Raw genomic sequence first — 24402 nt, forward strand, 5'->3', positions numbered from 1 at the left:
CTAAACATTACCTACATTTTTAGGTCGTTATGTTCAAAATACATATTACAATATACGCTTGGCGGATCCCTGAAAGCTTACTGCGCCACCCGAACAATTTAATAAATCCTAGTCCAAAGTGTTTAGGATATAAAGCCACTTCAAAATAAAATAAGAAGGGCTAAACCTACTCGTAACTTATTCAAATGACATGTGGATGGGATAATGTACAAAAATATCGCTCGACGTTCCGTGATAAGCCTATTTTATAGATACCCTTCCAATTTTTGTATTCGTTTCCAAGACGTGTTTATCCCGTACAACAAAATATGAAGAAGTAGAAATTTATAAGTAGCACAACATTCATTGGAGATAGTCTTAAAAGTCCAAACTATTTTTATAAGATCAATGAACTTTGAGAGAGTAAATAAAAACAGTTTGATGCCTTTCTATAGAATAGACCCCCAATGAAAAACCATTGACACAAAAAAGTTTGAACCAACTTGCTGCAAAAGCAAGGATTTCCAAGAAAGTAAGGATTTGGGTTCAATAACAATCTCAATTCACAAATGGAAAAGCTCACAACCGAGGACTAGATAATGAAAAAAAATATAAGAGAGCCTCAATGGGCGAATCTTTTTAACAAAACTTCGTCCAACAGACATGTTTCAGTTCAATTGAACTTGAGATTCAATGAAAAACGCTCATTATTGGAGCCTTCTGAAAATATTGTACCTACTTTGTACTTTAGTTTTAAAATAACCATTACGATATAGCTACTTATTATTCGTAGCCTATAAGTGATTTAAAGTATATTTCGGTTAACCTGAACCTTTTGATGTTTATGGAAACTACTTTTTCAATTATAATTACTGGTATATCAAATATCTCGGTTGGAAGACATTTTCCAGGAAATTTTCATAATGAAAGAAGAGATAGCATAAACTCGTGGAACCTCGTTTTAATCACATTTTTCTTGTGAATATGTGTTAATTAAACTAGCCTCGTTAATGAAATCAAACAAAAGCAATAGCAATAGACATTTATTCAAATTAATTTTGTAAGTGCGATATTAAAACATTTTTTCCTCATATTTTTTTGTCTAAACCTAATAACAAAAATTTGTTCGCAAAATCCTGTTCCGGCCGATATTCATGACGATGGTGTTTTAGAGCAATTCTTATAACGAAGGGTATGACTTATTCATGCTCAGGAAGGTAGACGCAATAAGTTCGAAGACTTCAGATGGCGAGCTGTATAATAAACGAGACAATAACGAACGCTGAGTGTCCTGACGACCCGCCACGCGACTCATCGCAAGGAGGGGCCTACTTCACCGCTTACTACACTTAGATATATTATTATTTATATAATATGTTGGACGATACAGGAGAAAAACACAATTTTGATTTATCTAAAATAGAAATGTTTAATGTTAGTATCACTTAAATATTACAATCAAATGAAAAACACGTGTTTAAACGCACGATGTACTAACCTAAAATAGAAAAATCGACAATTAAGGTTTTTACATCCAGTATATTAGTAGATCACACTGTATCACTTCAATTAAGTTTACTTTTTCTATTTTCTTTATTATTTACTTTAAATCTAGTCTTTATAAGAATACTATTATAATGGTAATGAGCAGGTTAACAATTCCCTCACAACTTGACGTTTTGTAACCGCCTTCTCTCTCACTCTCCCTTGAGTGTGCTGTCCTGTTATACGCAGTGTCATACTTTTAGGCGACGTACACATGAATAATAAAGTTAATACTAGGCTGTATACACAACATACAGTAAACAAAGCTTACATCTCCCCCCCCTAAAATTGAAAATTAACTTATGGTTAATTTGAGTAATCAAACTTAGGAATGAGCTTTGTTACATGGTAAAGTCCTAAGGACTTTTTATTCTTTCCAGTGTTAATCCTGCATAGCGAATCCGATATCATTTCTTCTATTTCAAATGGACCTATTCTAATTTCATCCATTTTTGATCTGTTCAACTTATTACAGTCCATTACATAAACCATATCACCTTTTTGAAATTTGTAATCTATTCTATTTTGATCAAAAATTGCCTTGTTCATCTCATGTGATTTCTTTGATCTGAGAAATGCTATTTTTCGGTCTTTTTCTAGTTCTTCAGGTTCCATTTGTGTCTTTTTTAGTTCTATTGGTAGTAAGTCAGTTGGTTCTCCGTTTAACAGATATAAGGGTGAATAACCTGTTACTGAGTGGTTTGTTGAGTTGTAGGCTTTCACACAGTCGATTGCTATGGTTGTCCACGCAGTTCTTTTTTCTTTGCTGTTCAAAGCACATCTAATTTTATTGACCAGCGTCTGGTTCAATCTTTCGTTACGACCATTGGAGAAAGGGGCATCCACCGCTGTTAAAATTAATTCAACGGAGTGATCCTTTAAATATTTTTTTGAATTCTTTTGAATTCAGTGCTGGGTATTGATCTGAAAGCAATATTTCCACTTCATTGTCCTTGGTCACTTGCTCCATCAGTTTTATATAGTCCTTAGCCAGTTGTGTCTTCGAGCATGAAATGTAAGCATAACGTGTGAAATGGTCTATCAACAAATGCAGATACCTTTTTGAAGACCTGTTGCCACCAAATCCTCCTATTGTGTCTATAGACATAATTTGGAAAGGTTTTTCTGCTGGTCCCAATTGTGACATTAGTCCATACTTTCTATTCAAACGTGTTTTATTCTTAATACAAATTTCACATTGCCGGCAAATTAGTTTAATATTATCCAACAGATTGGGGGCTGTGTACAAAGATCTTAATTTTGACTCCATCTGATTTATTCCTATATGACAGAAATGTTCATGCACCTTTTTTATCAGTGTCTTGCTGTAGTCTTCTGACAAAACAATTTTCTTCTTATTATTATTTTGCTTGTAATATATACCATTTTCTATAATAAAATTTTGTTTATTCTTTATAACTGAATTTTTTTTCTGGTCATCTAATATTTCCTCTATCTTTACAATATTTACTGTTTTCAAGTTGTCATCCTCGTTTTCGTGGCTTTCATACACTGGATTTCTGCTTAAGCAGTCTGCTTCTGTATTGTTTCTGCCTGGGTTGTATTTTATTGTAAAGTTGTATTGTGATAGGTAATGAGTCATGTCTCCAAGTTCATCATCTGTTCTATTCTTTATGTTCAGATTTTCTAGGGGCTTGTGGTCTGTATAAACTGTAAATAAGTTTCCTATTAGCCAGTGTTGCCAAAATTTTAAACTTTCTTTTATGGCTAAGCATTCTAAAAATATGGCTTTCTTCTTCTTTTGAGATGCGTTTAATTTTTTCGAGAAGTATGCAACTGGTTTGATTTCTCCATTTTTCTGTGTTTGTTTTAATATTGCACCAATTCCTTTTATACTTGCATCGGTGTAAATAAAAGTGGGCGCTTCCCTGTCGAAAATTGCCAAAATTGGTGTTGAGCATAAATATTTTTTTATTGTTTGGAAAGCATCTTCACAGTCAGCCGACCAATCATATTTGATGTTTTTTCTAAGTAAGTTGTGTATTGGATCAAGAGTTATTGCTGCATTAGGAATATATTTATTATAAAAATTTACTTTACCTAGAAATTGTCGTATTTGTTTTTTGTTTTGTGGTGCTGTAAATTCTGCTATCGATTTAAGGTTGTCTTTCAGAGGTGTGATTGTATTACCTTTTACTATATGTCCCAGGAATCTTACTGACTGTGCTGCAAATTTACATTTTGTTAATTTCAGACGGAATCCTTCTTCAGCAATTGCATCCAGTAATTTTGATAAATGTTCAACATGTTCATCAAAAGTTTTCGAGAATACCATTATATCATCGATATAATTCATTACAAAATTGGACAGGTTATGTTTTCTTATTATATTTGTCAAAATTCTTTGGAAAATAGCTGGAGATGTTTTTAGTCCAAAAGGAAGGCACGTCCATTGATAATGACCTTCCTGTGTAACAAAACCTGTCTTCTCTCTGTCGCTGATTCTCAATGGTATAGACCAAAATGCAGAGTTAATATCGAGAGTAGTAAAATACTTACAGTTTATCGTTTTTACCATCAGATCATCTATCAGAGGAAATGGCTGTGGCTGTGGTACAACAATTTTATTGAGTTCTCTGAAGTCGATGCATAGTCTTGACTTTTTCCCTTCATCCCGTTTATATGCCAATGTCACTGGTGCTGCGAATGGGCTATAAGACTCTTCAATCAATTCATTCTTTAGCAATTTGCCAATTTGTTTCTCGATTTCTTCTTTATCATCTAATGAGCATCTATATGGCCTTTTTGAGCAATATTGTTCCACTTGTAAATCTATGAATGCTTCATAATTTTTCACTCTGCCGACATCATACTTATCTTTTGCAAATATATGTTTATAACTGTCTAATAATGCACAAATTTTTCTCCTCTGGTCATCTTCCAAGTAGGCAACGTCTATATCAAATCGATTCACATCAATACCCTCATTAAAATTTATTTCATAACTCACTCTTTCTGATTTTAACTCTCTGGTTACAGTTTCATGAATGTTATGTTTTTTTTTTTCAGTGGGCCTCATATATTCATTTACACTTGGGTTGTAATTTTTTTGAAGTTGGATGTTTAAGTTCCTGTCATGGGTCAACCCAAACCTCTTTATTGTATCCAGTCCCAAAAGCAACTCATGAGTGAAACTTTTATCATTGCAAATAAATGCATTTATTTCCTCTTCAATATTTAGTATTTTTCCATTTAATTTGATTAAACCTGTTGTTTTTCCCCCACCACCAATTGTATTGAATTTATTTTCAAAGTAATTTATCTTTGAATTTTTTACTTTTATTAATTTGGAATTTATTAAGGTTATATTTGAGCCGGGGTCATAAATACCAGTGCATTTCAAGGTGTCATTCAGTATAACCTCAACTTCTATTAGTGGGGGAATATTTAGTTTTTTGTATCCTCGAATTGATCAATCTCCAACATCAGATTTTTACAGTGTTTTACACTATCATTATTGTTCTTGTTTTCTTTGAACCAGCACAAGTCTTCCGAGTGAAATCTGTTTTTCTTTCCAATCTTGTAACATATTTGACATGGTGTTTTCTTTTTAAATTCTAGTTCTGGTTTAGTTGAACTTTTTCTTTCAGTAAAACTTTTTTGTACATTTTTATTTTGATTTTCATGCATACGTAGGGCACTAAACAGAAGAGTAGGGTTTGTCATCTCTTGTCTATCTAGTTTGCTTCTAATATAAGCTGGCAATCCTGCGGCAATTAAGTCAGTGAGAGTTCTGTTATCAATATCACTATTGTACTCTAAAAGCAATCTCTGTTTTTTCAATGCATATTCCAGTAGAGAGCCATTGAAATGTTTGTAAGTCAATGCATATATTACAGAGGACCAACTTTTAGAAGCAAATGTGTCCAAAAAACTTACTTGCCATATTTTCCACTGTGAGTTCAAACTATGCTTAATTAACATTGACTCATACCAGTCACTTTCCGAGTCGTTCATAAACAATCTCAAGGCACTAATTTTTTCTGTATCACCAGTTAAATCGAATCTTGTACATTCACTCTCAAAACTTTGCAACCATTGTTTAGCGTTGGTGATCTTATTATCAAACTTCTTCAAAACAAATTTTTCAGTTAATTTGCTTAAATTGTTATGTTTTTCTTTATTGATAGTGGGTTTTTCACTTTGTTCACTTAGTTTCTCTAATATTTCTAACAATTTTTCATCCATATTAGGTTGGCTTTTGGCTTTGGTTGTTTCTTGTAATAAATAATCATTAAACAAAATATTTCCAGTTTCATCTTTGTAGAGGGCTAAAATATCACTTGGCAGCTTTATCCACACCTTTCTATTATTACCTCTTCTCTGTAGTGTTTTCTTTATTTTCATAAATTCTGGTAACTTTGTCAGTTGAAGGTGGTGTTTTGCTGCTTGGAAACATGGCGGTATGAGATATGTAATTTCATCCTCGGTTGTTATCGATTTTATGATTATGATATTATTCTTCGGATCTTCATCCGCTGCCAACTCAACCTCAAATTGCAATCTCGACATGATCTACTTTTATCCAATCAACTCTGACAATTGTCGATTTATAATATGTTGGACGATACAGGAGAAAAACACAATTTTGATTTATCTAAAATAGAAATGTTTAATGTTAGTATCACTTAAATATTACAATCAAATGAAAAACACGTGTTTAAACGCACGATGTACTAACCTAAAATAGAAAAATCGACAATTAAGGTTTTTACATCCAGTATATTAGTAGATCACACTGTATCACTTCAATTAAGTTTACTTTTTCTATTTTCTTTATTATTTACTTTAAATCTAGTCTTTATAAGAATACTATTATAATGGTAATGAGCAGGTTAACAATTCCCTCACAACTTGACGTTTTGTAACCGCCTTCTCTCTCACTCTCCCTTGAGTGTGCTGTCCTGTTATACGCAGTGTCATACTTTTAGGCGACGTACACATGAATAATAAAGTTAATACTAGGCTGTATACACAACATACAGTAAACAAAGCTTACATTTATATAAACACAATAAACAATAACAAAACGAAATGTATATCAAACATGTACTTTTAATTAGATTTTTTTACCTGAAATCTGTAATTTGATAGAAATAGAACCAACAATTTGTCAAACTAGAATAGTGAATATACTTATTGATTGGGTATCGGTATGTGAATTTGCCAAATATTATTTGGTAACTCCCGTCCATAAACGTCGAGGCATGTTTTTATTAGAGGGGCGCAAACCTGCAATTAAAACCATTTAATTATTTCAAATTAAATCTTTTCACGTCAAATACAAATTTGGCGTCTATTACTAACTTTTCCATAGAATCCCATAGCCCAATGGCCCACATGAATGCCTAAATTACGATTTGTAGAACAATGATTTATAACGATATCTTTGTTGACCTGAAAATAAAGACGTTACGTTAATTGAATTCCGGCTTTTAAGGATCTCGTATTTAATATCAAAGGAAATATTACAAGTTGTAATTTACGTTGATGCTTGGTAAATACATAATAGCCTACAAAAATAATGGACTACGTAATTTCTTATTTAAATAATCATATTATGAGAAGTTGTTACCATAATGTGTGTGCCTTCTTGTTCAAACCTAGTGATATTGGGTTGTTGGATGGGCAACACTCTCCATCGCGTATTGGACACAAAATGCTTGCTCAGGTATAGTGAAAACATACCGCACAAGCCCGGGACAGGATCCGGATCATACCTTATGTATAAGGGCTGAAACACAACGCACCTTTTACAAAAACCTGCGTATCAGGTATATAAGAAGGGACAGAGCTTATTGACATGAATGGAATTTTCGTCCCTTAGAAAATGTATGGTTCTCATCTCAAGATTAAATTTTTCCGGATCCTAGCAAATTTTGTTTTCCTTGTTTTGTTATTCTTGGTTTTCTGTTTGATTGGATAAACTGATTTTGATGAAGAGGTCCTAATCTCAGATCTGGGGAATATAGACGAAGTGAAAACTACAAAAACCCATCGATACCTCTTTCTTGAGAGATGAGGAGAGTGTTAAAAGAAATTCCTGATTATATTTCAAGGGTTCGCCTGTACGGTCACAGTAGTCGGCGCTGGTTATTACGAAGGTATGTCTTTCAGCGGGTTCAGTATACGGTAGTCCCACGACAGAACAACCGTCCTCTAGTTCTTGTGAATACGTAATATCGTTCGAAGAAATACGACCGCCCAAGAGAAGACCTGTCTTGCCTTCAACGGGGGGATCCGTAGCTGCAACAGGAGTTAATATCTTTAATTTTTTTTAATAATACTTGTAATTTATTCTTCTTTTTATAGCGCTATATTAAAACCAAGGTACAAAAGTAACAGACTATGTACAAAATAATGTGGTTACAAGGTACGTGCGGCGCTAGCAATGATATTTTTGATCCAAAGGCGATGCTTCCCGATGACTGAGTCAGTATGGTAGGCTTATTCAGGTTCTCGGACATCTTTCGGAACCGCGCCAGCATGAGATCGCCTTTCTTCATTTGCTCAAGGAATATGTTGAGCTTGTACTGTAATAAATCAATTAATTATATCACGGGAAGCAATTAAAAAACTGATCTGGATTCTATAATTATAAATAGTTCAGGAACTTCGGGGCTATATTATGGATTTTTTTATTTTAATCTGTTCCCGCACTGCCGAAATAAAGTGTCGCGACAGACGGACAATAAAGTGCTCTTACCCGCGCTCTAGACCCGAGTTTATAAGGTACAAAACCCTGAAAGTGGGTTCATCTTTATTTAACGTAGAAAATGTAGATAAAGTTCACCTCTTCCAATGTGGCCGCCTCATACCAGTTGCCGACGCGAACTCTGTTGCAATAAACAATACCTTTATCAGCTTCGATTGAAGACATTTTTGTAAATTAATATGTAATTATGCAATAAAAAACACAAAGAAAGTTTGTCGAGCTTTCAAAATACTAATGCAATGCATAGATCAAAGATCAAAGATTGTATAAAAAGACATTTCAAATGACGAAAAGAGGTTTTACGTGGGTTTTACTGTGGATTTACTTAATGTCAATTTCATTATAAACTTTTTTCACCCAGAACTCATTTATCGAAGCTCATGGGCATGCCCTAGATAATTGTAACTTATCTGTACTCTAATCATAAAAATTTATTTAAATTAGTACAAAACGAAAGAAGATATAAATTGCAACAGGCCCTATAAGATTTAACATTTACTGTAGCTATTCATATTCTATGGTTAGGTGGTAACCACTAACGATCAGAAGGTGGTGGAATCAACGATGCGTAGATAGTATAACAGGCACATAGCCGCCTTTACCAAAAGCCAAGGATGCCATAAGAATTTGGGACGTAGAGGGAACAACGTCAACAACGCGTATACCTAACCGAAGTGTTACGGTGTTAATTTAATATAATTATGTATTATATCCATAGATAGTAAGCGCAGGGCGTGAACCTATTTTAAATCTATGATTGTATCCGTAGGTACAGTTCCCTGACAAAAACAACTTTTACACAGGGATCTTATATTATAAGACATTAATTGAAAAGCCTCGTTCCGATATGAAGTAAACGAAACGGAAAATAAGCATAACTAAGTAAGCATCAATTGTTACAATAATCTACCTATAAGATTTTTATAAGTAGTACCTACAGCGGTTCAGACATCTATCCGTCCAATCTGTTGTCCAATTTGTAATAGTCAAACCATTGACTATATCCAGATCTAATTAGTCAGACTATAATAGCTATGTACACAATAATGAGCGAAATTAATTAATAGCAGTACCCAATCATTTATTACAACGTACCTACACGTATTAAGTTCTGATAGGTCTGTAATGCAATCCACTAATGTGATTCAATTATTTCAAATTATATCCTAAACGAAGCCCCAGCATTAATTAGGAACGTAATTTATCTGCAAAAAATTGAATATTTAAGTAAGACCACTAGTTTATGTTTAAAGTCGTAAGTATGATATGTATTTATAAATATGTATATATGTAGCTATATGTAGTTTATCAGTTGTGTTAGCACCCATAACACAAGTTAATAAATAACTTACCATGGGGCTAACCGACCGTGTGTGAAAAAGGTGTCCCGACATTATTTATTTATTTATTTATTTTTATTTATAAAGTCCCATTTTTGATGCTTCGTCCTGATAATAAAACACAAAGTACAGTCAACGCCAAGTTTCTATTTCGAAACCGTATCCACTAACACAAATACAATAAATTAACAAGCAAAAGTAACCTAATGAAATATTACAAATGGTAAAAAGCACGAAACATAAGTAGTACCTAATTAGTTCAAAAACCATTCGTGAAAACAATAACATTTAACAATTAGTAAATATTCAGCTAATCTTTGGTTTTGGTCTCGACATCACTGACCAAAGTGAACACATTTTCTGCGGTATATCTCCCGTGAATATCTATGTAGTTACGGCAAGTCACTCCACACTCCTGTTAACATAGAGAGAGGTGTGGTAGAAATACATGAAGATATTACTTAAAACTGTTTCCACACTAGCAGATTTTCCGCTCGTTTTTACGGATGTATCAATTATTGTAGCTGCCGGTTTATGCGATAACAATTGAAATCAATATTTTTTCGAGCGTAATGAATCGTGAGAAAAAGAAAAATCGCACGACAAAATCTGCTAGTTTGAAGATGATCTAACAGGAAACTTCTTGGAATGGAAAGGAATGGGGAGACACATAAGGTGCGTGGCTAACATAAGCATGTGGAACTCAGTGAACCTAAGTAGATACATTTAATGTAGATATTTGGCAATATTAGATTTAACTCACAGGCCCAAAAAATGTCTGCATCCAGTTCTGATTCATGACGCATAAACTCTTGTCTGCGACACAGTTTTTTATGACAAGCTTGGCACCAGTCTAAAAATTATGATGAATTACATTGTTATAAATTTCTCTAAAAACCATTGATAACTCCATTTACACCCTTAATTAATATAGAAATAGCTTAGTAAAGAAAATCTAAAAAAATACCTTAACAGGGCTACCTAATCCTTCAAGCCGGTCGCATGGCAAAAGCGGCATGGTAGTGAACCGGCAGTTACTGTCTTTGGTAGTGCTCAGCCGCATCGGCATGCGGTCTGCTGGAGCGGGCGAGCTGGACGGCGAGTATCTCACGTACAGTGGAGCTGCCTGTCAAACAAACGTTAAAACTGTTCTACTACTACGCGAAAGCAAACAAATGTACCTACACAAAGCTCACGATGCAGTTACTACTAAGCCTCGAACCCTTCTCAAAATCATAGCTCTACTCAAATAAATTAACCTCAGGCTCTCCATAATTCTCAGCCTTCAACAGAAATTCATCACCATATTTCATTTCCTTCCCGCGAACTTGTTCATTTTTAGCACTGGAAGTAAAAGGAATTCTTTGTAAAGTAAAGAGCTTATATCATAATGAAACATAGGCGCTCCGATGAAATGTGTTAGCTACATGTCAGAGGCAAAAGCATGTGTCTTGCCCAAAAGTTCACTTGACACGAAATTGTAACAAGATTAACATTTTAAAGTGAGAAAATTTTAAGCAGCGCTATAAAACAAACCAAAAATCGGAACATTATAGGGCAAAATTAGGCGATTCCCCATTAAGATTTCATATGTTACCTAATGATAACGAAAGTGTTCCGACAGCATGGCGTGACGATAGGCGACATGGTCATAAGACAACCATCGCATATATTCTGCACATAGTCCACCTGCCGCTCCCGCACCAGAATCGACATGGCCAACCCGTATTGCTGCTTGCCGTTCGCCATCTTCGCTTTCGCTAACAAAATAAGGAATGGCAACTCAAATCTAACGTAACTCTGAATCATTGTAGCGTAATGCAGTAATGGTTGTAATATTATACCTGGCATATCCGACGCGACTACTTGTACATTAAATCCATATTGAACGTAAGTACCACTTATTGCCAAAGGTCTCTGCGAAATCATGAAAATTACCTATTTATTAATGTCAAAAAAATGGTATAAGGGATATTTGTAGAAGGGTTTAAGATTTACCGTATTTTGTCTGTGTTTTGACCAGAGAACTGGTTCTCTTTCTTCCGGGCCTAATTTGCTAAATCAGCAAACAACTGCAAGTTACTTTTCTCAAGATGCTAACTACATATTTCTTCAAACTTTTTAGTTCACTAAACAACCTAGACTAGACAATAGGTTACAATAATTAGGAAACTTGTAGGTAAAATACATACTTCTCTCAGTAGATTGCTGAACAACGTTCTAGACTTTTGTAGTAATAGTTCCCGCCTGTCACGTTTTCTGAGAAATAGTTTGAATTCATACTGCAACAAAAATACATTAACATGCTGTTTAACAAGCCTAACTAGGAAATTCTATAGAGGCACCTAGGTGCTCTCCGTAATCTCGGTAACAACCGTTCAGGGTGTCTTTACCTACTTATTGTCAAAACGATGGGTCTCAGAATGGTAGTTTTTGATGCTTTCTTGGTTGTAGATGCAAGACTAAGACGACCCACTGACCAAGACATCAACACGCCGATTACTTCTACGCTACAGGGTCGAACTCCATAAACGATCAGCAAATTGTTAGCGACAGGTTGCTCATTCATTATTTTAGGTTTAGCTTACCTCGTTCTTTAATCTCTCCTCGCTCCAGTTTCCAATTAATACTGAATTACTGTAATTCATAATTAAGTATTAAAATTTCATATAACCATTTAACTATGTGTAGCTGATTTCAATCATGATAATAAACTAAGTTAAGGTAAAATTGCGTATTATTTAAAATTTCAACATGAACTTGTCATGAAAACTGATGTATGTAAAATGCAGAGAGTATATAATCACTACGTTGTAAAATGTATCACCCAAAGTCGATGCCCAAAGTGAAGAATACTTTAACATTTGACCTTCAGGATATATTTATTTGTCTACGGTCGCGGTAATGAGAAAGATTAAAAACTTAGCCTTTTTTCAAAACGTAGCCTTTATTGACGAGTACTTCGCCACGTAGGCGATCGTAGCAATATAGCATAGAGTTTACGTAGCAAAATGCTTGCTACGCCAACTCGTTATTAGATATTATTCTCGCCAAAAGTTATTTGGCTCATTTACACATTTCGTACAAAGGCTAATTTTGATACTTATACCAATGATGATTATAATACAATAACTAATCAATGGTGCTTCTTCACATTCAATTGTGTATTTCTAAATCAAAATTAAAATTCGTAATCATCAATCATGTCCCGGGACTTAACAAAAACATGGTCAACATCTTTGCTTAAGTAATTTTAAAGACACAAAACTTTTATTAAAGATCTAACTATTTCAAAAAATTACGTAGTTTGGAGATAAATGGAACTTGTCGGTAGATTATTGCTTTTTTTATCTTTATAAATATATTAATTTGTCAACTAAATACGTAGACAACGGGAGTTTATGGGAGGTTTTCTTAAAAAAAATCGTTTCCAAGAAAATGATAGATGGCGTTGTACCTACTACGGTGGTAAATATAGAGGTCAGTGCTACTACGTGACTGGGCTTTTGTAAGGTTAAAAAAAACATTGCGCCTAGCCCTTTAAGTAACTTGGTTCAAGAAACTCAGATTTCTAGACAAATTGTTTTTAAAAATATACGGATAATAATCTGACTGACTTCTTTTCTCCTTTTATTCCATTTTTATTCCCTACTAGCGACTTCCTCTGAAGTCACTCTATCTTGTAAAAAAACCGCATGAAAATCGGTTGCATAGTTTTGAAGATTTAAGCCGATTTAAGCATACAAAGGGACATAGACTTGACATCGACTTTTTTATTTTATTATTTTTCAATTATTTTATATAATTGTTGATTACAAGAATGTTTTGTTATACGACCTCAAAATTACATGACGGTTATTAATAAGAAATGACGTTCGGTGGGCCAAGCACGAATATCTAACGTATTCGAATCGACAATGTATCGAGGCCTCGATTCGAAAACGGAGTTTGTCGATAGTAGGCAGCACGAACCACATTCGAAGCACTATCGAACACTCGATTCGAATTCCAAGGTGACGTCATGCAAATGTAAATAGGGACGCGCCACAGTGAGCAAAATGAACGATTGTTGAATGAATGGTGCGTTCGAAAACTAACTCTAGTTGTTAATATTTTTTTTACCTTTGATTAAACGTTTTATTATTATTAAATTATAATAAAAACTGAATGTAATATAAAAAAGAGACCCAAAGTTAATTATTAGACATTATAAAATGGCATTATCTCTAGCAATATAACATAGTTACGGAGATTTTATTTTTTAAAAATGACGGGTACCGAACGCACCCACTTGACATCCGACGCGCGTAAGGGCGCCAAATTTGTTTATGTTTTGCTACACGTCCACAACAAAAGTATTTCTGTTTTTTTTTTGCTACAAATAATTAAGTGCTTTCAATATAATAAATATTATGAGAACCAGTCAGACGCAATATGAAATGATGGTTGAATTCATGGAAGCGTGAGTAAACAGTTTTAATAAGTTTGAGTGGCATAAACTTTAGTGTGAAGTATTTTAAGTGCAATGCTATTTCTATATTTTTAAATTCGGTTTCATTTATGTCCAGTGGGTAAATTCTATTCCTAAGTTTTGCTCTGCGCGTAATTTCTCTACAATGATTAAAAATAAACATATAAATAACATTTTTTTTTTCAAACACATTAATTCTATAGGTTCGCAAATAAATAAAATATGATTTAATTACTTACCTTGTTTCTCGTGATTGATATCCATAATATTCTAGTTTTGCCGCTAAAAAATAATATGCGGTACTACGTTCATACAGTGGCGGTCTTTGCATTTTAAATTATATTGAAGCTATTACTAATTGTTCCAATAACTTAACAATAATTTTATTCACAAAACCAACTCTAAACAAACATAAACACGGTTAAAACTTTATTTTTACACTTCTCGAAACCTTTCTCACCGACTATTTTCAAGTGAATAATGTTTCGACCATACTCGATAGCCAGCCTTCGAGAGTTTACGTTACCGTACGTCAAAAGAATGTTCGTGCTGCCAAAAATCTCACAATTGTTTATAAGTTTCGAGTTTCGTTTACCATCTCGTTTCGATTTCGATACGACAGCGCGCCAAAATCATTCGTGCTGCCATGTTTTGTTTCCTTTTACGCCCGATAGGGGCGCTGTACAATTCTCATACAAATGTTACTCGATTTCGATACGAATAACTTTTCGCAAATATTCGTGCTTGGGCTACTGTTCCTTCCAGTAACGTACCAGTGAACGTACCAAGATAAGCGCCATCTAGGCATCAGCTAGGGAAACCACTTGCTCTCATAACACCTTTAAACCATTTTTTTTAAGTTAAAAACATACATTTCTAAACTTCTAAACATATTCAAAATTGGCTTTACAAAAAAAAATTGAGAATTGAATAGTAATCTGGCTATAATTTAGAAGTGGGAAAATTCCGTCTAAGAGATGTAGAAACCATAAAAATGAACAAAATATTATGTTCCAGCAAGTCATAGTTTTCTGCAGGACAACAGTTATGCAAGCACATATTTTTCTGGCAGTTGTATCCCGTTAGATAAAAAAAAGATTTATTATTATTGTAATGTACGTGATAACACTCATGCGATATACCAAGCCTCATTTGCGGGGTAAACATTGACGGCGCTTTCGCTGTTCAGCTTCAGAGTTTGGAATAATCTGGAACCACCCCACTCCAAAATTCTTGATACACTCTAGGATACACTATTTGTTGAAATCAAAGATTTTAATTATGTGTATGAAAAAAAAAGTTGAGGAGACTTCTTGTTTATGATAGTGACGACAGTTGACGTTTTTATTATGTCGTCAATTGTCAAAGTTGAAAGTTCATCAAAGTTCATCGACACATTATTTTTTGGCAATGAGGCAGTTTGCCATCATTTCGTTTGTATTTTAGCACACACTCGTATTAATTCGTTGTGGCCTGTTTTTGAGTGAAAATGGCATCGCTCAAGGTTTATTTAATTATTATATCAGTTTTTATGTGCGGAATACAAATTGGTGATTGTATCACACCAACTTCACTGGATAAAACTTTTCAAAAAGGTATAAAAGCTTACTCGGACGAAAGATGGTCCTTGTGCATTGAAAAATTTGAAGAAGCTTTACATTTGTATAAACTATACAAGTCTGTTGTAATAAACTGTAGAATTAAGTGTAACTCACAAGTTTATGAATCTCAAGTTAAAGAAGATATCGATGATCTAAGAATATTCGAAATGTATTTCAATAAGCGTGACTGTTTAAATAGATGTCAAGATAAAGAGTTTGCTAATATGAACCTGAATAAAACACTTGATGAGTCTACTCTTCATGATATGCAGTCCAAGAAACCTTATGAGTATCTACATGTATGCTATTTCCAACAACGCATGTTTCAAAAAGCTGTCTCAGCTGCATACACATACCTGGTTGCCAATCCCAATGATGAAACAATGAAAAACAATGTAAAATACTACATAGAGCAGCCAGAAGTGGACATGAATGACATAATTGATATGGAGAGTGAAGACTATGTAATAATGTATAACTTGGGTAAGAAATCATACAATCAAGAAAATTGGGGTGAAACTGCAGCAAACATGGAAGAAGTCTTAAAAGGTTACTTTGCATCAGAAAACAATTGTCGGGCAGAATGTGAAAGGCAGCCCGGACAAGAGTGGTCCGCAGAATTTGTCATTACCATGTCAAATAATATGGCATCTCTCTTACATTGCCGACAACAATGCCAAGACAAGCTTAGACCTCTCAATTATAATTCTGGAGTGGAGTTCATTGCTGATGTGCTTAATTATTTGCAAGTGGCCTATTATCATCTTGAGAAACTGAATGATGCTGCTCAGGCTGTTGCAAGCTATTTGGCCTTGATGCCTGAAGATGAAGATATGCTTGAGAATATAAAATTTTATAGTAAACAAGTTGACAAAAAAGCTTTTTTGCAGAGATCTGAAGTAGTTCATTACTTGAAACGTGATACTTACGAAAAGAATATACTGATCTTTTTTCACCAAGGACATAAGCATGACATTGATTTTGACTCCATTCTTAACTCTTATAATTTTTTGAAGTAGTCTAAAACATGCTGCTTCCATATTTGGTGCTATTGATTGATACAGTCTGTATTCAGTCTAATTTGATGTTCCTAATCTTAAAAATAACAAGTAAGAAGTAGTATATTACATAGATATATTTTTTTACCTTTTTTGCATTTTTATAAAAACATTAAAAAACTAAATTAAAGTTACAGCTTGTCTAAGGTGGAATGGTGCCATTTTAGCTTAGATAAGCTTAATATTATGTACATGTCTATATAAGTAACGAATGCCTAGTTAGTAAGTAAGGATAAACTAAAAGTGCCATAATTAATAACTTTGTAAGACCAAAGAAACTGCCTATTAAATTTTTCTATGCATATTTTAAAATCTGGTTTCTTTCTCTACCAACACCTGTGTACATCAGTATATTATTTGCTATTTATCAATTAATCTTGAAAGCCATTGGTTTTGTCTGTGTTAAATCTTTCTTTTCACGCACTGAAGAGGTGTTAAATTGACCTCACATTGGGCACGAGTGTCCTTCAGGAGCCGCGAGCGCGCTGCGTGAGCGTCGCAATCGCACCGCTCGCTCGCTGGACACGGCGCCAAAATGCCTAATGTGGGGGAGGTCTTCAGTACTAAACACAGATTATTATGTGTAGCAGCTAGTACTAAAAGGTTGTGCCCAAGATTTTGAAGTGTACAGTGGCGGCCCTAGGGGTGTGCGAACTGTGCCATCGCACAGGGCCTCGCGCTTGGGGGGGCCTCGCGCTACAACCCACACTAATATAAAAAAATATAATGTGCATATACATCTGGTCCAAGAAAAAAAATTGCATTTTTTCTTTATTTCTAATTCATTCTGCGTTTACTTTTTAAGTCCTCAATTTAACAAAAACTTGAAACACCAAAGTAACAAAAACAACTGGCTCTCGGTCCAGTCACGGATTCTTTTATTTTTGCTTAATTCCGAGTTTAATTTGAGAGTCCTTAAACAAACTATTTAAAAAAATTCGCGCTCGCTACGCTCGCGGTTGTTCACTTGACAGTACCAGACCTTTTCTTCTAACTTGATTAGACTACTTTTATGTCCCAAAACTCAAAAATTTTCGCGCTCACTACGCTCGCGACTTCACCCTGCAGCGTATTTACAGTATATACATGGCTAGTACGCAAGCGTGTGAAACTAGTCGCGAATAGATTGGAATTCACTTTTTATACATAGTCTTCCGATGTATACAGCAGCAGTACGCAAATACTCGCATATATTTTGTAGTGGCCAAAGTAACTTGCTTTGTTCCATAATATACAGTGCTAGTCCGCATGCAAACTATATAATCGTGTATACATTGGAATAGGCGCGAAAAACTTTACGATTCCAATCTATTCGCGAGCAGTTGCATGCTCGCCATTTTGATTAAAACACGACCTAGCATTTAATGTTAATTTAAATATTAATAATGCTCGTTCAATTAAAAAACATTGTATTAAAAATTGAAGTTAGTGACGAAAACGAATCGCTGCAAAACCGACTCCACGTAGTCTTGTCTGCCCTACCCCTAGAGTGCAATTCAAAACCGCGTAGGCGCGGAGGGGCGAGGCGGCCTGCGAGCTGAAGCGCAGGTAGTTTTACCGCCCGCCGACGTGGCTAAGGCTGGCCGGCAGAGCCGGCCAGCAAGCCGAAGCTGCGGTGGTGAGCGTGAAAACCATCTGCGACGATAAGCTCGCATGGGACCGCCGGAGCCCCGCAGCACCGGAGCCGTGACAGAAGCTATGCTTGCTGCATGTTGCTTGCTTACATTTTAAACGTACTGAGTTGAAAAATTAGAAGCTAATTAAATATATTTTATGATGTCATTTAATAGTATTTTAGAAGTTTACTGTTAGAATGCCTGCTACAAAAGATGCTAAAAAATAACCATCATGCTGAGTTGTATTTAGAGTGGTTTACTTAGAAGATAACTATAGTGGCTAAGATAGTATTATTTAGATGCTCTTTAATTGTGGCTGACTTAATAATTTAGAAGGCAACATACATTTTTGTTTAATTAGCATTTTTAATAAACAAACTCAGATTCAAAGCCATTTTTATTTAATGCTTTACCCAATATAAATTTTGTATAGTTAAATATGACCGTGTATAAATTGGAATGATGCATGTGCACGTCTAAGCTACGAATTATACGCGAGCAGTACGCAAAATTCGTGTATACTTTGAAATCACAAATTAAAAAACAGCATTACAAAATATCAGCGAGCAGTTTCCTATGGATGCGTTTTGGCTATGTAGGTACACTCTGTAAATACGCCACCCTGCACTGTTGTTTATTATACAACTTTAGGTGGTTTAGTGACCCAAAGCTCAAAAATTTTTGCGGTCGCTATGCTCGCGGGCGGGCAGTAGCGGCGTAAGGGCGGAGGGGGCGGTCCGGCTGTCACCCATCTCTTTCTTGTTTATTTTTGTTTTTATATGATTACTTAAATTAACTCCTCAAAGTTTAAAAAAAAAACCGCTAGCTTTCGCTCGCGGTTTTTTCATAATTTCTCATTTATTCTGCGCTTACTCTTTGAGTCCTCAAGCTAATAAAAAGTTAAAGCACCGAACTTTCCACGGGTTTTTTTCAAACTTGTTTGAGTATTTTTGTGTTCCAAGACTCAAAAATTTTGCGGTCGCTGCGCTCGCGCTTTTCAGTAACTTTTTTCTTAAATCTTTAGGTATCATTGCGTCCCAAAATATGTATTTTCGCGCTCGCTACGCTCGCGCCTTTTATCTTTACCTACGGCGGCCTCTTTTAAATTCGTTTTGGTACTTTAGATCAGCGGTTCCCGAATTCTTTTGGCTTCGGAACCCTTTTCGTTTCACCATTTTTCGGCGGAACCTTAGCTTAAGTAAGAAGTAAACTAAAGACGTAAATACACTTAGATACGGCTCGTGGCGTGTGGTAGCGCACCAAATGGTTATATGGTTAGAGACATATTCAGTATACTCAGGCGTAGCATGGCTATCTGTCGCACGAGCCGGAAAACAATTTAGCCGCCCTTGACTTTGTGTATTATGTGAATAGTTTTCAGTTTGAAGACTGACAAAGTAAACGCAAAAAGAAATAGATTGGGTTTGTACAGGTGCGAGGCGAGCGAGTGCGATTTTTTTAACTAAAAGAAGAAGTTCCAAGCACCCGCTAGCATTGAAAGACATTCAGCGGTAGCCGGCATCGCGAGCGCAGCGAGCGCGAATTTTTTTTACTTTTAGTACCTACACAAAATAAACAAAACGACTGTGAATTAATAAGGTCTCAAAAAGTACATTATCCACACAAAAAAAGCAAATGCAAATGAAAAAGAAGCAGCTAGCGAAGAAAGCGCTATTGCTTTTTCTGAACCAGAGGAATAAAAAATAAACATCAAAGGAAACCTCGACGGAAGAGCGCAAAATTTTTTCGTTGTTGGATACCTAAGCAATTAAACGAACATAAAAGCGTCCTACATGGAGTCGCGAGCGAAGCGAGCGCGAAATTTTCGGATTCGCGGAGGTGCAAAAATTGGAAATAATGTCACAAATTCATGTTAAAAATAGCTACTGGAAATGCCTTGTCATTTCACGTCCTGTCAAATGTACAGCTTGGCAAAAAAGAGTCTGACGCGGTGACAGTTGGAACTAAAAATCGATGATTGTGGCAACATTGCTTCACTTGTCAACTGCTAGTACATTCTGTGTCAACCAGTGTCAACAGAGTGCGTTTATTCCTAATTATTTAGAAAAATAACAACTTTCATTGCATATTATACGATTTAAAATGAATAAAACTATTCGTAGTAGTGGCAGAGTAGTGATTTATCACGTCTTTTTGCGGTGTTTGGCCGAATCGCAAGCGGGACAAGTTTTGTCCGATATCGAGGATGTTTATCAAAGAACTGCTGATATGACAGGTATTTATGTATCCAAAATAAGTCATTATACCATAAATAAGTTTTTATAAATGTTTTCAATGCGTAGTTTTGTGGATATCCAGATTTACGTAACTTTTAGTCTTGTTTATAGAAATTAAAAATTGAGGTTATGTTTTGTAGTTTGACAAGTCTCGTATACGCTAATCTCTAAGATTAGATACTTGAAGATAATGGACATGGAATTAATAATAAAGTACTGTTATTGTTTCTTGTTTTAGGTAAATCTGTCAACACAGTAAGAAAAATTGTTGAGGAAGGTGAAAAAAATAATGGCATTTTTTCAACACCGGGAAAAAATCGCAAAGGTCGCCCGAAGAAAGATTTAGATAATTTCGATTTATGTGCAATTAGACAAAAGGTTCACTTCTTTTACTCAGTGAAAAAGCAGGTACGTTTCATTCTTACACACACATTTCATGAATTAAAAAAAGCAGATTAAATACAAAATACAATGTTTCAGGTGCCTACACTGAGAAATTTACTGCCGGTAGTGAGAGAGGACTTGGGTTATGATGGAAGCCGTGAACATCTCAGAAAAATATTACACTCTCTGGGTTTTTCATATAAGAAACGTAAAACAGACAGATCTGCTCTAATAGAGAAACCAAACATAGCAGCAAAGCGGGAGCAATATTTGAAAATTATTATGGAGAACAGAAACCTGCCTCTAGAACTACAAAAAGAAATAATATATTTAGATGAAAGCTATATTCATTCATCATACAAGCTGAAAAAATGTTGGCAATCAGTTGATGTCAGCGGAGTGAAACACAACATATCAAAAGGCAAGAGATATATAATCGTACATGCGGGGAGTGAGAAAGGATTTGTTCCAAATGCCCTTTTGATTTTCAGTGGCACAAACAAAAATGATGACTATCACTCAGAAATGAATAAATATAACTTTACAAAATGGGTCACTGAAAAATTAATCCCCAACCTAAGGGAACCTTCCATCATTGTGATGGACAATGCTCCATACCATTCGGTTGTCTTGAACAAGGCACCAACTAGTATTTCAAAGGTTGCTGAGATAAAGTTATGGTTATTGGAAAACAATATAACTTTTGAGGACTCTCTCCGTAAACCTCAATTATTAATGCTTGTGAAGCAGCATAAACCAGAGCCTATTTATGAAATTGACCATATTTTAGGAGATCATGGTCACACTGTGGTACGCCTTCCACCTTATCACTGTGACCTGAATCCTATAGAGTTGATATGGGGAATTGCAAAGCATAAAATTGCTTCGGTCAATGTTGGATCCAGTGATATAAAGGTATGTAGCCTAGTTTCATCATTCATTCCCCTGCCCTTATCCCAATTTCATTTGGGGTCGGCGCAGCATGTCTTTTTCTTCCACACATTCCTATGCATAATTATTTAATATTGCAATGTAAGAACGATTGTTAATGATTATTTCTTTTTTAAAGGTGGCTGCTGAACAAGCATTTTCAGACATTACTGCCGAAGACTGGAAGAACTCATGCAAGCATGTAATGAAAATAGAAAAAGAATATTATGACAGAGGTGCCATTATGTACGAACAGATGGAACAACTAGTCATAAATCTAAGAGATGACAGTAGTAGTGATTCAGAATTAGAATATTCCAGCGATTCTGAAGGTGCAGGAAGCTCAAGCCAAAATGTGAGCTTTTCTGGCATTGAATATTTAGATGAAAGTGTTTTTGATTCATCTGATTGAATTGATTGATATTAAAATAAAACTTCAAACAAAATGTGTTCATTCATTATCCCTGTAACCAAACTATTTGTCAATGCCTAACAATCTCATTGTTAAAACTGCCTTCGGGGCATGATTATCTGTCTGTAGGTAGGTACTTATTACACAGGCTTCAGCATCCCTTGTTAACATCGTTAATACTGGACATTGAAGTGTCCAAGGGACATCGCCTACTTAGGATTGAATATCTCCAAAAAACACTGAAAAGCAAAATAAAACTATTCTTACGTGCATCGGCCTAGAAGTCAGTGTATAATGGATGTACCTGAGTGTATACGCCACCGACTTCTAGGCCGATGCACCTAAGAATAGTTTTTTTTTTTGGTTTTCAGTGTTTTTAGGAGTCGGTTTTATTTTTTTGTAAAAAGTTTTTTATTTTTAGCTTTTCAGTGACAAGCATACTTGTCACTATCCGCATAAGTGGAAAGTTCTCATCAATACGAATAATATAAGCCCAAACACGAGGTAGTTTACATATTCAGTTGTCGAGTTCCCTCGACCTTCTCTGGTCTCCATCATCAGGTTAGCTCCAAACCTTCACTGTTGCAAAGGTCTCGTCAATACAAACAATATAAGCCCAAACACGAGGTAGTTTGCATATTCAGTTGCCAAGTTCCCTCGACCTTCTCTGGTCTCCATCATCAGGTCAGCTTCAAACCTTCACCATTGCATAGTGTTATCAGACATACGCCTTAGTGCCTAGTTTTTACCCTGCATATGCCTACAATTTTCGAAAGTTACCCTCGATATCTCAGGGTTTCCATCATCAGATCCTGACCTGGTGATTATGGGACCACCTGGGAGGTAAACCCTATCAAACAAAAAAAAAATTTTGCAAATCGGTCCAGGCATCTCCGAGTAATCGGTGAACATACATAAAAAATAAAAAAGATCCCGACGAATTGAGAACCTCCTCCTTTTTGGGAAGTCAGTTAAAAAATAACAAATATCAAAATCTGTGAGTCGTAGTATTTCGGGTTGCCACAGGTGCGATACTGCTGCCCTCATTTATTCCACACTCTTTTTTGCCAAGCTGTATGAAAACTTATAATCCTGACGATGAAATAAGCCCAAAAAATGCGGTGATTTTTGGCCGACTCGCTACCTACTTTTGCCGATTGCTGAAGACCTGGAGGTATTAAGTTAATCTACAATTTGTAAAAAACGGAATTAAATTATCTGCTGCCGTGGCCTTCCCCCGCCACTTGTCGCGAAATCGTACTTACACTTCCGAGTGGTACCCACCTACATGGTGCTTAAATGGAATTTTGGAATTCAATATTTTAAAACAATTTAATTGAAAATGAATAATAATTTAATATTGTCAAAAGTGAAACGATTTACCATATGAAAATCTTGAATTTTCCACGGAACCCCTGAGGGCCTGTGACGGAACCTCAGGGTTCCGCGGAACCCCATTTGGGAACCGCTGCTTTAGATACTGTTCCAAAACTCAAAAATTACGGGCTCGCTTCGCTAGCGCTTTAAAAGTTTGCAGTGATCTGTCTCCGGTTTCTTTATGGTAAACCTAGAAAAAAGCATCATGAATCATATGTACACGATTTTTAAGTACTTTAATTTATTTTGTCGGCCCTGAATCAGAAATACGAAGAGCTGAATATTATCTCGGTGCTGAAATATATATTAGAAAATAATTTAACTGAAATTTATCCCACTACCGAAATAGTCTTGAGAATTCGAATAATAAAATAATAATATCGAAAAAGCAGTTCTTCGAGGCTTAAAAATATTACAACATGTTTAAGGAATTCGATGACACAAGACATATAAACTGTAAAAATAAAATAAAATAAAGTAAAAATAAAATTGTATTAATTTGTTTAACTTGAGCATTTCTCCTCAAACATGACGTTTAGCTAAATCAAAACACCAGCTTACTCTCGCAACACATACTTTTCACGTAAGACAAAGGGCCTCGCATAGACCTGCCGCACGTAGCCTCGCAATGGCTAGGGCCGCCGCTGGAAGTGTAGTCTGTGAAACCACAGTTCTTTTATACGTGGCGCTATTGTCGACAAACAATTCAAACAAAC

General features: G+C 35.3%; 4 protein-coding genes and 1 long non-coding RNA gene across 6 annotated transcripts; 3 read left to right on the forward strand and 2 right to left on the reverse strand.

The window, feature by feature from the left end:
• Window positions 1-1382: 1382 nt before the first annotated feature.
• LOC124631010 lies at window positions 1383-6546 on the reverse strand. 2 transcript variants are annotated; one of them, XM_047165106.1, is made up of 3 exons: window positions 6227-6546; window positions 5981-6142; window positions 1383-5761 (listed from the first exon to the last, which is right to left on the reverse strand). In XM_047165106.1, the coding sequence occupies exons 2-3, from the start codon at window positions 6055-6057 to the stop codon at window positions 4933-4935; spliced, it is 906 nt and encodes a 301-aa protein (XP_047021062.1). In that variant the 5' UTR covers window positions 6058-6142; window positions 6227-6546; the 3' UTR covers window positions 1383-4932. The 2 variants fall into 2 exon arrangements, with proteins under 2 accessions (XP_047021062.1, XP_047021054.1); XM_047165098.1 differs by having other exon boundaries at window positions 5981-6546.
• Window positions 6547-6664: 118 nt separating this feature from the next.
• LOC124632921 (cilia- and flagella-associated protein 161) lies at window positions 6665-15308 on the reverse strand. The gene is made up of 13 exons (XM_047167936.1): window positions 15205-15308; window positions 12189-12237; window positions 11793-11882; window positions 11445-11517; window positions 11198-11360; window positions 10860-10944; window positions 10568-10726; window positions 10364-10453; window positions 7916-8078; window positions 7550-7791; window positions 7121-7279; window positions 6853-6942; window positions 6665-6777 (listed from the first exon to the last, which is right to left on the reverse strand). Exons 4-13 carry the CDS (start codon window positions 11449-11451, stop codon window positions 6682-6684), a joined length of 1254 nt encoding a protein of 417 aa, XP_047023892.1. The 5' UTR covers window positions 11452-11517; window positions 11793-11882; window positions 12189-12237; window positions 15205-15308; the 3' UTR covers window positions 6665-6681.
• A 102-nt stretch (window positions 15309-15410) lies between these two features.
• On the forward strand, window positions 15411-17042 carry LOC124632929 (cartilage-associated protein-like). The gene has a single exon (XM_047167948.1). It carries the CDS (start codon window positions 15561-15563, stop codon window positions 16689-16691), a length of 1131 nt encoding a protein of 376 aa, XP_047023904.1. The 5' UTR covers window positions 15411-15560; the 3' UTR covers window positions 16692-17042.
• Window positions 17043-20282: 3240 nt separating this feature from the next.
• Window positions 20283-21171, forward strand: LOC124634649. Its single transcript, XR_006984894.1, has 3 exons — window positions 20283-20582; window positions 20822-20991; window positions 21064-21171. It is a non-coding gene; the product is annotated as an uncharacterized LOC124634649 (long non-coding RNA).
• Window positions 21172-21184: 13 nt separating this feature from the next.
• Window positions 21185-22343, forward strand: LOC124634655. The gene is made up of 2 exons (XM_047170320.1): window positions 21185-21882; window positions 22037-22343. The coding sequence occupies exons 1-2, from the start codon at window positions 21250-21252 to the stop codon at window positions 22307-22309; spliced, it is 906 nt and encodes a 301-aa protein (XP_047026276.1). The 5' UTR covers window positions 21185-21249; the 3' UTR covers window positions 22310-22343.
• The last annotated feature ends 2059 nt before the right edge of the window (window positions 22344-24402 follow it).

The sequence above is a fragment of the Helicoverpa zea genome, chromosome 1, assembly GCF_022581195.2.
Source record: "Helicoverpa zea isolate HzStark_Cry1AcR chromosome 1, ilHelZeax1.1, whole genome shotgun sequence".
Taxonomy (NCBI): Eukaryota; Metazoa; Arthropoda; class Insecta; order Lepidoptera; family Noctuidae; genus Helicoverpa; species Helicoverpa zea.

Excerpts from the sequence above, each read along its gene's own strand:
- LOC124631010 (XM_047165106.1), bottom strand. The coding sequence starts at position 6,057 with ATGTCGAGATTGCAATTTGAGGTTGAGTTGGCAGCGGATGAAGATCCG. Across the intron at positions 5,762-5,980 it reads ATCATAATCATAAAATCGAT|AACAACCAAAGCCAAAAGCC; the intron begins AACAACCGAGGA and ends TTTATTACAAGA.
- LOC124632921 (XM_047167936.1), bottom strand. Across the intron at positions 7,280-7,549 it reads CCTCATCTCTCAAGAAAGAG|CCCTTATACATAAGGTATGA; the intron begins GTATCGATGGGT and ends GTTGTGTTTCAG. Across the intron at positions 6,778-6,852 it reads CTATGGGATTCTATGGAAAA|GTTTGCGCCCCTCTAATAAA; the intron begins GTTAGTAATAGA and ends TTTTAATTGCAG.
- LOC124632929 (XM_047167948.1), top strand. The coding sequence starts at position 15,561 with ATGGCATCGCTCAAGGTTTATTTAATTATTATATCAGTTTTTATGTGC.
- LOC124634655 (XM_047170320.1), top strand. The coding sequence starts at position 21,250 with ATGGAGAACAGAAACCTGCCTCTAGAACTACAAAAAGAAATAATATAT. Across the intron at positions 21,883-22,036 it reads TTGGATCCAGTGATATAAAG|GTGGCTGCTGAACAAGCATT; the intron begins GTATGTAGCCTA and ends TCTTTTTTAAAG.